This window comes from Melitaea cinxia, chromosome 7, assembly GCF_905220565.1.
Source record: "Melitaea cinxia chromosome 7, ilMelCinx1.1, whole genome shotgun sequence".
NCBI classification, from domain to species: domain Eukaryota; kingdom Metazoa; phylum Arthropoda; class Insecta; order Lepidoptera; family Nymphalidae; genus Melitaea; species Melitaea cinxia.
In genome coordinates this window covers 3,335,699-3,350,289 of record NC_059400.1, presented here as the reverse complement: position 1 = coordinate 3,350,289, position 14,591 = coordinate 3,335,699, and the positions used below count along the sequence as shown (strand labels likewise).

The 14,591-nt window shown below is 32.6% G+C and overlaps 1 protein-coding gene across 1 annotated transcript in view; it reads left to right on the top strand.

The window, feature by feature from the left end:
- The window catches only part of LOC123655208 (tolloid-like protein 1), a 79,171-nt gene that overhangs the window by 37,743 nt on the left and 26,837 nt on the right, over positions 1-14,591 (top strand). Inside the window, exons 2-4 of the mRNA XM_045591040.1 lie at positions 9,707-9,957; positions 11,470-12,038; positions 13,807-14,119. Coding sequence (XP_045446996.1) covers positions 9,707-9,957; positions 11,470-12,038; positions 13,807-14,119 — 1,133 coding nt within the window. The remainder of the gene's footprint in view (positions 1-9,706; positions 9,958-11,469; positions 12,039-13,806; positions 14,120-14,591) is intronic.

Here is a 14,591-nt window from a genome sequence, read left to right as displayed (position 1 = left end):
GATTGTGCCCGAGATGGGCGGCACTGCGTCGCGATCTGACGATTGTCCTCGGAGGGGACTTGTCACTGCCTAGCGTCATCACCGCGATGCTCGGCGACGACGAGTCCTGGACGGCGATGGTCTCCTTCTGCGAGATAGTAATGTCCCAGAAGGAGAACGACGAGTGGATGAGAGAGGAGGCCGCCGACAAGGCCTCCGTCCGCAGGCGACAAATGGGGGTGCGTAAGAGGCGCTACTTAATGCGCTGTGCTCGTGTCGGGCCGGGATGGGAACCCGGTCCTGCTAGACACGGCGTCATCGGGATTATTCAGAGGTAAGCCGGATAGTCCCCATGGAGGAGAAGTCTGGCCTTTTCGCCGAGGCCAGCCGGTCGCTGGAGGGATCCTGTTACCTGCAGATCCGGGACCCTCCAATTAAAGCGGCTGAAGGCTCCCGCAGAGGTTTGGTCGGTACTGCACCCCCAAGTGCTGAAGCTGACATACGGTCTAGGACTGCCTACCCGGGCGTCCTGGATATTACCCGTAAATAGGTTCCCCTGCGATACCAAAAAAAAAACCAACTACTCACTCACACTCAACTCGGATATGAGATAGTTGAATTTAATTTGAATTAATATTAGTGTGTATTATTTTAGCTGAAAATAATAGAGCTAAATAATATTTCTCTTAAGCTTTTGAAGATGTGCTGTGTATATAGTGGGGAACAGCGATGTATTTGTGCTATTCCTGGCGTTTTAAGCGCCAATAGGCTCTACTAGTCACTAGCCATCAAGCGGATCGTATTCTTGTAAAAATAATTTCATCGTATCACTCTAAGATATATTCTAATTCATTAATTCTAAATAGATCGATGACTTTTAGTTGCCGTGGTCCATGAAATATCAATATTAGTCCGATATATGTAACCTCAATATATTATAACAATCTGCCAGGAACAGTTTACAGGATAGATTAAAGTCCATTAGAAATGGCATGTTTGAGAGTTAAATGTTGTCTGCATTATCATCTCAATATACGCGATAGTAAATTGAAAATGGAAATAAGACATCACTTCCTCAATCCAGTGAAAAACTCTTATTTACTGAATGTAAAAAAATATATCTAGGTCCTAACCTGATTCTCAAAATAGCTACAGTTATTATAGTCTTAAAATCCTCATTAATATTTGTAATCTTAACTGTAATTATCAATCTCCTACGAATATTATTATATAATGTTTACACGAATTTCAATCATTATACGGGAGGACCTGTGACCATGGTTGCTGTATAAGTATCCGAAACGTCGGCCATCTAAAAAACTTAATAAACCGCGAAAAAATCTGAAAAAGTTGGTTCATTATAATAGATATGTGAAATTTTAACACAGTAAAGGTGTTATTAGATTAATGATAAAAGAATATGAACTATTTTGTAGGTCTTTTTTTTAATTTTGATACAAATTAATGTAAAAAAATACGTTATAAGTCTACATAAATTTATATATAATAATTCAGATATCATTTCTATTACACGTCGCGTTCTGAGGGTCTCCGAGGTTACCCTCTTACGGCTCGATGGATCTGTTAAATGGCCAAATATCGTCCAAATATAGCCACTTGTTAGGAAATAAGGTCGCAATAAACATATGTATATTTCTCTCTTTGTGCTGTATGTGTAGCATATTTATTTTTGAATTCTTTAATACTTTACTAGTTTATAAGTTAATATAATAATTAATAATAAGTTAATATAATAATTAATAATTCAATTTGCATTGTTTGTTGAGAAGGAACACGAATAAGGTATTGATGGGCACCGACTTTTCAATTACTAAGAAAAAGAGTTCGAGAGAAGTCCCCTGTTGCATTGCAGATTAACATATATATATATGTGTTATATATATATATATATAAATATATATAGAATACATGTTTTTTTTGTTCATAAATACTGTTATTGCCAAGCACGTCATAAAGTTTAAAGTCTTTAAATTCAATTTTGAAACTTTTTTTGAAATATTAAATACCCGGACAGTTATAATCACGAAACAGAAGGTTACAAGCAGTCAAAATTGAGTTATGAATAGAAATACAGCTTTCACGTCCATCCCCATCCCTATATTTACTAACTAACGACCTCTGTACGTCCATATTTTTTACAGGATAAGTATTCATCAACATATGGAACTGAATTGATGATGATGAACATATCATATACTTAAACCTTTTCCGAAATATGCTGCCTCTTATGGTATAATAATAATTCCAATCGATTTTTTTTTTGTTTTCGCAGTATAACCGAACAAAAGAACCGGCTCTCTATTTATTACTATAGAATAGATTTTAAATACAATCGATTTTTAAAACCAATTTATTGATTATAAAGGTTTATTTCCTTCAGAATGTTGTATTATCCACAAGTATGATAGGATACATAATATCATTCCAGTTGGTTGATCGGATTGTGAATAGAAGAATAACGTTGCAAATGTGCAAAAATTTAAATGAACCACTAAATTTAAATAGGTGTATGTAATAAGTTAGTAGTTTTAACTTCCACGTTAAATTAGCTTTATTTAAAATTAAATGCAAATTAGTTGAAAATTGTGGTAACTACGACTTGTTTCGTATGACAGATGGAATTAAGTAAATTGTAGGAGTACTGGTTTTAATAATAAAACTACCTATACCCGTGCGAATAATTTGCACTAAATAACTATAATAATTATCACTTTACAAAAAAGTACTTATACGTGAGTTGTTTTGAAACTTCACAAAAAAATTACCGACCGTCAATCATGTTGACAATGTTTCAAAATTAAAGCCATCATACGTATATATAATTTTAATAATTAATTAATTTACACAATCAAAAGCAATAATATTTTTTAGTTGTTTATGCCGGTAGAGCAAACAATTATCTATAAAATGATATATAAATAGGATTAATTGTGAGGTTTTTCTAAAAAGGTAGGCAAACATCTTAAACCTTAAAAATAATCAATTAAGTAAACACACCATTTTTTTAAGTCTTTTAAAATGTTATCCTTTTACTTTTATGTACTTTGGCACTTGAGTAGAAATTTGTTATAAAATTTATGATTTTTAAAAACAATTTCTTCTTTGTTTTAACAAGCATTGTAAGTTTATTAAAAAAAGAATATTAAATTTCTGCTTTTAAGTTTGAAGTATTGTATTTACTAAAGCGGTGAAGGCATTTTTCTTATAACTGATGTTTAACATGGAATAATAATAACTTTATGTGGGAGTATAATAAATCTAGATCATTGAAGTCATAATATATTAATATTATAAAGCTGAAGAGTTTGTTTGTTTTCTTGAACGCGCTAATCTCAGGAACTACTGATCCGATTTGAAAAATTATTTTAGTGTTAGATAGTCCATTTATCCAGAAAGGCTATATATATATATAGGCTATATAATATTTGAGTACCTCTTTTTTTTAATTATCGTAGGTGGAACCGTGGGGGACATTTAGTTTTTAATATGACAGTTTCGGTATTCTGCTAATTTTATTGACAACACTCAACAACTCCAACAATTGACAGGTATGATATTATGTTGTATCTGTCATTGCATTGTCTTGTCCTTATCATATACAGAAGTATCATTCGGTACAATACTGTGTATCCAATCATATAGTTTATATGAAAATGGTTTTATTTTATACAACTAGGTCGGCAAACAAGCGTACCGCTTGAGTGATGGTAAGCGATTACCGTAGCTTATAGACGCCGGCACCACCAGAAGCATTGCAAGCGTGTTGCCAACGCTACCCCCGATCCCAGGAGCACTGGTCACCTTACTCACCAACAGGAACACAACACTGCTTGAAAACAGTATTATTCAGCTGTGATCTTCGGTAAGGTCCATATTTTGAGCAGGAAATTTCCTGCTGTGCCCTCAGTTAAAAAAAGTACGAAATTAATATTTTAATTTATCACAACACAACCATGATGAAGTCGATGATCCTTTGCGAGACGAATGTAAGAGTAAAATACGAGGCCCGGTACTAAAAGTATCGTTGATCCCAAAAACAATTTAACGAAACTGCGCCTGGAACAATATATTTCCTCCAGTCATCAACACCGATGTTTACAAACGAGATTTATGATCTTGCAATAGAAATTTTATAGTTCGCTGTTCAAAATAAATCGCTTGATTGTGACTATTTTTTTTATAGTATCATGATGCACTTTTGTACGACAAACGAATGATAGTGGGTGTGTTTATTTCCAACGTGTGTTTTTTTCTTTTTAATTCATTGTTGTAATGTATTTTTTTTCAACTAATTAATTTTTATTCACTCGTTCGGTTTCCATCAACCCGTCTTGAGTAGCGTGGTGGATTAAGCTCTGATCCTTCTCTTACATGGGGTTGGAGGCCTATGCCCAGCAGTGTGATGTAACAGACTGAATCAAGTCAAGTCACTCATTCGGTTTGATAATTTTTCATTTAAAAATGAGATAGAATCAGGCGACAAGTTTCATTCTTTTGAACTAAGTTTAAGGCTGTAAAAATATGTATATTATTAGCTCCTGGTTTTCTCGTTTTGTTATTTATGTTTCTGCGTCACTGTACTGTGCGTCAACAGGGTGATGTATTATACCCTATTTTTTTACTTATTTATAGTAGTCTCCTTTTTATAATAATAAACGTGTGTTGAATTATAAAATAAATACGCAACACACAATATTAAAAATATATCCGAAAACCCGCAGTGGAGCAGCGTGGTGATTTAAGCTCCAATCCTTCTTCTACATGGAAAAAGGGCCTATGTCCAGCACTGGGATGATGCAGACTGAATAAATGAATGAATGAAAAAAAAACTATATTAAAACAAAATCAATACACTGGAAGTCTTGAATTTACTTTAAAATTGTAGACGGCAAGACTCAATCTTCGTGTCATAAGCCGTTTATACAGTAGACATAAAGTCATAATAGTCGTATGTTTTAATATTCTGCTAGATTTGTTGATTTTATTATTGATTATATTTTTTATTGATTATATTTTTATTATTGATTATATTTATTATTTTATTATTGATTATATTTTTTATTATATTTATTGATTTTTGGGTTGTCTAAAAGAAATGGCTAAATAGCCATAAGTCCGCCCACACACACAGTCTGTAAATGTTTTTAAAATGTGTTTATTGTTTAAAATGTAGTTGTGGTGTATAATAAAGTATAAATAAATAAATAAATAAATTTTATTGCATTTGAAATTAATCATTAATTAGTGTAACTGAAGTTTGAAGCTTAGTACCTAATAAAAAAAAGCTTAGTCATATTTCTGAAACACACTTAAGTTTCTATAGGAAATATTTAGATTGTAAAATCTAATAACGTTAGTCTTGAAGTAGTCATTAACGAACCTAGAAAGATCTTAGTACTGAAAAAGAAGTACATCCTTTACATGCTTAGGAGATCGCTCTTTTAGCGATTAGACCGCCTTTTGTACATATTTGTTTTCCTTTTCGATGTAAAATTTCTTCGCTTAGTGTGCAATAAAGTACCTATATTTGTATTGTATTGTATTATATTGTAAATATATGTATTAGTGTTAATCAAATCACGATTCAGCCTGTAACATCCCACTGCTGGCCATAGGCCTTTTCCTCATGAGTTAGTGTAAAGACGTATAGCTCTCTCCCCCTAGAAAGAAATCGTAATGAAATTCGAGTTTAAAAAATGTCCTAGCTCCTAAGCTACCTAGCTTTAAATTATTCTAAGTCCTATTTAAATCTATTTAGTAGTTACCACGAGCTATACGAGGTCAAATTTGAACATACATACAAGAAATATGAAAAAAAAATCAGTTATAATGAATACCCTCCAAAAAAAATTTTTATTCGAAATATATTCTATTTACAGAATTGGACTACTTTCAGTTTTACTATGTAAGTAGGTATGTATGTTTGCAATTGCCAGTATATAAGTCCACATACGTTATATAGGTATACATATAGAGCTTGTAAATAAAGCAATCTTTTTTTATAGGCACTCGTGGAAAAATCACGTTCCGAATGCCCTTTGAAACCTGAGAGCGGTAATTTGCTCACATTGTATTTACTCCCTTTTCATAGCTAATCAATAGTCGCTGTAAAATTGCCCTTTTGTTATCCGTTACGTGACATAAAATAGTTTATTATCCTATACAAAAGTTTATTGCTCTGTAAAAAGAAATGTATTTGAATCAAAGTTATCGAATCACAAAGTTTTAAGTCAAAGTTTTTCTTTTCTAAGACTGATATCAATAATGTATTTAATAAACTAAATATATTATATACATATTTAGTATACAGCGTCATTACGCTCAACCATTCGCCATCACAGAACATTATTTTACAAAAAATGTAAATTTGTAGCATGTTCAAAGATTGGGCAGCAACCAATAGGCTTGTTAAGGCCCAAAAGCCTTATCTTATCCCAATTAACCTTCGACTCCTAATCGGGTAACATACAAAACCTCTGCCCAATATCAATCAGTTGAACACGTTAACTATGAATATTCATGTACGAGTAACCATCGTAAACCATGCCGTCCATTTCGCGTCGTGTAGGCGTGTATGGGGAATTAATTAATTGGCAAGCAGCGTTGGGCCGCAGCTGGCCAGGAACACGAGGTCATTACATTTTATGGCAACGCCAGATGTATGTTGTTAATCGCTTGCAGCGATGTGCCCGAATTAATGCGAATTTGAATTTCGTATTAGATTATTATCCGAGATAATTGAATCGATGCTCGGAATGCGTGAAGTGATTGGCCGTTTGTTTTAAACGTGTGTTTATTATTGGTCCGCTTGAGCAATTGTTTGTTTCCAATTGGTCGAATTAGCACTTCAAAGCTAAAAGTAATCCTATTATTTTTTTCATTGCCTAATAGTTAGACAGTGGCACCAATGATGGTGCAATGCAGCTTTCATTAAAAAACGCTTTTGTTCATTCTAAATTTTAAAATTGATTTTCCAAAACTTAAATCTATACAAATAAATAAAATTGGAGTTTATGTTTGTAATATTAAAATAACCTCTTTTTACTAAATGCATGTGGATGTATACATGGTACATACACCAAAATAACATTTTTTACAATTTTTGGCTATCTGTCTGTCTGTTTGTTTGTGCCGGCTAATCTCTGAAACGGCTGGACCGATTTTGACAAGACTTTCACTGGCAGATAGCTGATATAATAAGGAGTAACTTAGGCTACTTTTATTTTAGAAATTTATTTAGACACACAGACAATAACATTTTTGTTAAATTCCACGCGGACGAAGTCGCGGGCACAGCTAGAATATAAATATAATATAGGTACCACATTACACGTGGAAATATATTTTACACAAAGGAGGTACAACAGATTTTACAAATAAACTTTTTGGAAATTAACTGTAATCCTCTTTCCTGGAATTTAACAGTTTTAATGCTCATCAAAAAGAGATTAATTAATCCTCAGTATGTCAATGAAAATATGGACTGGGTAAAGGATTTACCAACAAATAATGTGTAAAATATACATTTTTAAAATAATTTCATATTATTAATTTAAACTTTTCATTGATATTTATTAATTTCTGTAATTGAATTCATCATACTTTTAAAATAAAGCATTACCTGACGTTTTGCGAGAACTTTTGAAATGTTTTTATCTCTATTCTACGTGATAATTTCGAAATCATCTGTGCTCATTTGGCACTATTGAAAGCCAGTAATATAAAAAAAAAGAAAAAAAAACGAACAAGTTTTGACACTGGTAGCCTATAGAAGCCTGCAACAACAAAAGATCGCAACCGTATTGCTGACCCAGATCCCGTGATGACCCTAATCCTCCCCCAGGAGCTCTGGCTACATTACTTACCACAGGAATACAAAACTGCTTAAAAGCAACGTTTATTTTTAGCTGTGATCTTCCGTAAGTTTGAGGTACTTTCCTAGACAGGCTGCACCCGATTTTGAGTAGGATATATCCCGCTGGGCCCTACCTCAATCATTTTATTTCATATTTATTATCACAGCTACATTTGAAATGGTCAAAACATGATTTTACACAGTCCAAATTTTTTATCAGACTTCCTCCATTACCATACTACCAACCTAATTCACATGATGATGATGAATGATGAACCTAATTCAATTTTAAAATGTATAAAAAGAATTCTAGGTATTATTCCACGCGGTAATTATTCTTACTGTAGTTATATTAAATAATTTGTTGTTAAGTTACGCATTATAATTATCACACTATAACTACAGCCTATTGCGGTCCACTGCTGGACATAGGCCTCCACAACTCCAAAAATGGCGTGAACCCGTGTGCGTAGCCCATAGTCACCACGCTCGGCAGGCGGGTTTGTGACCGCAGGGCTGGCTTTGTCGCACCGAAGACGCTGCTGCCCGTCTTGTGCCTGTGTATTTCAAAGCCAGCAGTTGGATGGCTATCCCACCATCGGTCTGCTTTATAAGCTCCAAGGTGGTAGTGAAACTGTGTTATACCTTAGTCGCCTCTTACGACACCCACGGGAATGGGCTATATTCTTTAATACCGTAGCCACACAGCATTGTACAGCATTATAATTATATTTATAAGTTTTTGTATAAACCCTTCAAAAAAAGTTACCATTTTTAAAAACTAACTAGTCTTTGTCTGTCATTCATATCAGAGCTTAAACAGCGCTGTTTATAATATAATGAGTAAACGAAGTTACTTACTATTTGTTCATTTTCTTAAGTCTAGATATTTTAAACAATGGGTCAACAATAATTAATAATTTCGATAATTTTCTGTTAGCATAAATTAGTAATAAAAAACTCAGTTCTTAATTAAGCCTCAGTTATTAAATTAAATGTTTTAAGCTAAATTTCCGCCAACGGCTGTTCCAATGTATATTAATTTTGTATCAGAAACTTTTATATTTTCTATTTGTATACAAATTTCTCAAATAACCATAAAACATTAAGTTGCTTGGCTATTCATTTATTTAACAAAACTTGGGTTTACTACTTAATACTTTATTTAGAAATAACACAAAATATAATAATATTCGGATTTAACAAAGTGCAAACGTGATGTATCACTGATTGAGATCTCTATTCACTTGACGACTGTAAAGTTTTTACGCTTCAGCCTGTAATATCCCACTGCTGGGCATAGACCTTTTTCCCCATGTAGGAGAAGGATCAGAGTTTAATCCACCACGCTGCTCCAATGCGTATATATCCAATCAGGTGTTCATAATAACAACTGGAAACGACGGCTTAATGTCTTCTCCGAGGCACGGTGTAGGAACTCACAAGTACTGCACAAACACCCAGACCACGGCAAACATTTGCATGGCCAATACAAACGTTTTTCATGTGCGGGAATCGAACCCACAGCCACCAGCGCAACTTCCATAAACCAGTGGTGTGACCGTTGCGCCAACGCGTCATCGTAGTCGTTTTCTTTGCGAAGCGCGCAGCGTACAGTTCTTACCTTCTCTCATAGGTTCGATTCTAACGGTAAAATATTTGTGTATGACACACAGATATTTTTCATGAGCTCAATGCACGTATATGTTTGTTTACAGATCTCAAACATAAGAGTCTCATCCTGCTAGGGTTCTTGCATCTAGGGTATAAGCGTTAAAAGTATTTGAAAAATAAAGTTTTAATTTCTGATAACAATAACTTCAAAACTAAAACACGTTAATTTTGTTTCAGGTAACTTTCAAGGAGACATTGCAATACCAGATGTAGATTACTATAAGCCACCAAACACTGCCCCTACAACATCTAAGATTAATAAATCACTACAAGAAGAAGTTGAGAGACTTAAAAAAGAGGTCCTTCTAGAAGGATTGCAGGTAGAAGAGGAAGGTCTCCCGGATATATTAAGGAAACGCACAAAACAACCATTACCTCTATCTCAAGAAAAACCAAAGAAGTATAATGAAGTATCTATTATATCTAAGGTGAGTTATTTATTATTAAAAGTGTGATTGGTTAACGAAGTGATTTATTTTTGTGGAAATTTTTAGTAAAGTTAAAAGATTGTTCCTATGAATATTAATTAAATGTGTGAAAGACTTTACAATTTTTAATGCTAGTCAAGCGTACAGAGAGAGTATTTTCAAATATAACATGTCATTATTATACTTTAAATCACCTGATTTCTTGTACCTCAAATCGTTTTTACTTATAGATAGGTAGATTATATTTGTAATTTTTATATATATTTACGGAATTCGCAATATAATTACCCTGTTTTAAAAGTTTTATGATATTGTTGTCTTTCGTTGTTTTTTTTTTACATATAACTACATATTGTTACTTTTTTCTTTTTAACCGACTTCCAAAAAAGGAGGAGGTTCTCAATTCGACTGTATTTATTTTTTATTTTTTATGTATGTTACATCAGAACTTTTGACCGTGTGGACCGATTTCGACAAATTTTATTTTAACCGAAAGGTGGTGTGTGCCAATTGGTCCCATTTAAATTTATTTGAGATCTAAAAACTACTTTTTGAGTTATATCTAATAATGCGTTTTTAATTGACGCTTTTTTCGTCGACCTACGTTGTATTATACCGCATAACTTTCTGCTGGATGTACCGATTTTGATAATTCTTTTTTTGTTGGAAAGGAGATATCTTAAATTTAGTACCATGATAAGAAAACCAGGATCTGATGATGGGATCCCAGAGAAATCGAGGGAATCTTTTGAAAATCCGCAATAACTTTTTACTGGGTGTACCGATTTTGATAATTCTTTTTTTTTGGAAAGAAGATATCCCTAGTTTAGTACCATGGTAAGGAAACCAGGATCTGATGATGGGATCCCAGAGAAATCGAGGGAACTTCTTGAAAATCCGCAATAACTTTTTACTGGGTGTACCGATTTTGATAATTTTTAATTTAATCGATAGCTGATGTTTGTCATGTGGTCACATATAAATTTTATTGAGATCTGATAACTACTTTTTGAGTAATCTTTGATAACGCGTAGTTACTTGACTATTTTTGCGTCGATCTACGTTGTATTACTCGTCGATGTAATTGAAGTCGGTTTTTTTTTCGTTTGCGAGCAAACACAATTATAAATATTTTGTTATGTTTTAGCACAGTTTTTAATTGTTGTACTGATTTTTTTTTATAGTTTGTTTTGTACTTTTATTGATGAGTTAATTTGTCATAAGATAAATATTTATTGTTAGTTTAAGTTTCGAAGTAACTGTTTAAGGTGATGCTGAGTTAGCCTTTAAGTGTAGTGTATAGTATACTCTGTTTAACTATGTATGAATGATGGATTGGCTTCCTATATAAATAAACAAATAAATAAATAAATAAATAACATGTTTGACTTCTAATGCCAAAAATTTTTAAAATCTTTTTGTTCAAATAATTTACAGTCAAATTAGAAATTAAGAAAAAATAGAATATAATAATCACTTAAAAATATAATTATCATTTCATTGCATTTGTAGGTTATACCCCCAGGTCTGGACAGATCGGTGCTTATGAAAAATGGTAAAATACCACCAGGTGAAGAATTAGATGATCACAGCCAATATAATGAATCTGTAATTAGTAATATAAACCAAACTAATATTGTAGACAATTTGACAGAATCTGAAAGCTTAGAACAAGATGGTGTCTTAGTGGTAAATATTTCAACGGACAATATTTTAAATCTCGACGAACTTTTTCCTAACATACAATTATCAAACTATTCAAACAAAATTGATGAAACAACGAACAAAATACAAAGCAATAGTCGTGAAATAAATGGAGATAACAACAATGTAAAATTTAAAGATCTTCCCGAAAATATAACTGTCGCTCCAGCTCCTACAAATGGAGTTTTGCCAACAAATGATCTGAATGAAGACAACGATGATATACAAAAAACAGATATTAATAAAACAAGTCAAGAGCTCCATGATAAAATCTATGAGGCCAATGACCTATTGAAGCCGACTGAAAGTCTACAGAGCATAGTAGAAAGCACGTACAGTCATAGACGTCGGAGAAGACGGCATGGAAATAGAAGACGGTAAAGTACTTTAAATTATTTACTCCTAGTGTACAAATTGCGTTTAATATTAATATTATTTTATTTCAACATTACTTTAAGAATTTTCTTTTCAATGAAAAAGTCTTTTGAAACGTATTTGTTATACTTTATTTCCTATCAAAAGAATAAACTTCCTTTCATAAAGCGATTCCAAGATACACTTAGTCGGTTTTTTAGCTAGCCATTTATTTCTTTACTTTTCGGCCTTAAAGGAATTTACTGAATATGTTGAAATTGTATGATATGTATTTTTACCCGTTGTGAATGTGAAACATTTATGTTTATTAAAACTGAACATTTTGGAGTTTTCTTGATCCGTCTATATCTTTATCTATCTACATTTTGCCTATATCTTGTTCACCACAGCGAAACTACTAAATAAATTTGAATGAAACTAGGTACAATTTAAGCCCACGCTACGAATTATTTACACTAAATACTTTTTGCCTTAAAATCCATAATAGTTGGATAAAAGTCTAAATGGCTAATCGTGAACGAAGTCCCCACGAATTAATGTTTATAATTTGAAAACAAAAAAACTGTACAATAAACCGTAAAGTCCAACTCAGTTTCAAATTAATGTTCGTATGATATCCATATTCTTATTAGCATTGCAATTGAAAATTACATTTAATTATCTTTTTTTTTTTTTTTTTTTTTTAGTTATGTGATATATCCACAGGCTTATTATGCCCGTGCTTTTGTTATTCCATATATTGTTATTATTTTTTTTTTTTAACATGCATCGGTACTTCACCGCAACTTAGAATCTAGAAGCCTTAATAACTAGTCTTAAAATTTCAAATTTCTAAAAGTCGACGCGAGTCCACTGACCAAGACTATTCTACATATTGCTTATTTTATATTCTTATATACTAATTATTTTTATTATATTTACACTTATTTGCTAACTAAAATATATGTACACTTATTTTCTAACTACAATATATGTACACTTATTTGCTACTTACAATGTACACTTAACCTATGTTATTGTTAGTAGTTAGGTACTTTTTTTTTTGTGGTTAGGAATCGTTTTGTCCATTTAAATTTAATTTTTTTTTTTCAATTTTTTTTTATTAATATATTATATGACTAATCCTATCTTATTAAGTAAATATATAAAGCCTTATCATTACAATTACATTATCCTATTCCTATACTATTACATTCAATTTTATTATTTATATTACTTACTTTACACTTTTATCTACGCATAATTTATACTTACAATACAATAATGTCTTCACACCTCTACATTTTTCAACATTTTGAGCACATTCTCAATGACGGCAGCATCTCTATGGTGAATGGCCATCTTGAGACTATGCTCAAGGATTTTCTTGTCCGTCATCTCCGCTGCCCTCGCCACAAAGCGACCAATTGCGTCGTCACGGTCGTCGGTGTAATAGACACAGGTGTTGGTGTGTCTAGTCACCGCGACTACAGCGTGCGAAACGCTGTCGTGGATCTTGAGCCTCCTTGTATTTGTCACATTTAATTATCTGGCGCATAAAAGATTCATCATATGCACTCAGTTCTGCATGTTCTTTGTGTCCATTAATTAACATAATAAAACCTCAGACGAGTAGTTTAAACTACCCCATTTAAAATAGCTGACGTTTTATTAACATACATATATAAAACGCACTATCCTCTAACATTTCAATATTTTTTTCGTATAGTTCTTACATATTGTAGCAGTTACGTTTACGGAGTACTTATAAAATATATTTTTTGTCCCTAGCCTAAGAAACATTCAATCTTATGAAAGGACAGGCCTAAATGCCTTCAAAAACTCCGACGAAGATAGAAGTGATAGAACGTCGAGAGAAAAAAAACTTATACGTCATCAAAAGAAGTTGAACAAATTACATGCTGATCAGAGAAAGTTCGAAATACCTGAACATGAGTTTGAAGAGAGATTCGAAGTCAAACCGCCACCAAAGCCACTGCCCAATAATACTCAAGATAATGAGAATCCCCCTTTTAAGGACTGGTTTTTTCGGGACAGTGACGATGATTTAGAAGCAAGTGAGAGCAGATACAACCATACTGAGGTACAGTCTTTTTTATTATTTGATATTCATGAAATTTGTTTTTTGACTGTCAAGAAAGAAATGAAACGATAGAAAAATCTTCAATGATTATTCCACCAAAACGCTAGCAAAATTAATATTCCGTCTTACTATTATTTCATTATTACTCCGAAATCTATAACAGTAGAAATTGAAAAACTTTTCCGAATTCCTTTCTACTAAAGCGAAGGCTTCATTCAGGCCAAACGGTTTTAAAGTTTTAATGTTTCCTGTAGATATTTCAATTTATGCTTACTTTGTTTACTACGAGAATTTCTTGCAATATTTTTGTTGAATATTTATTTATGCTAATTCTCTTAACCGCCGAGCATGTTGTATTTCCTCTTGTAAGTACTTCTTGCTGAACCTCACACTGTGTAATAATCCTTTTATGAAATATAGTTTGATTCTTTATTTGAAAGTATCGAGTAAGTAAACATAGTATGCTCTGTAA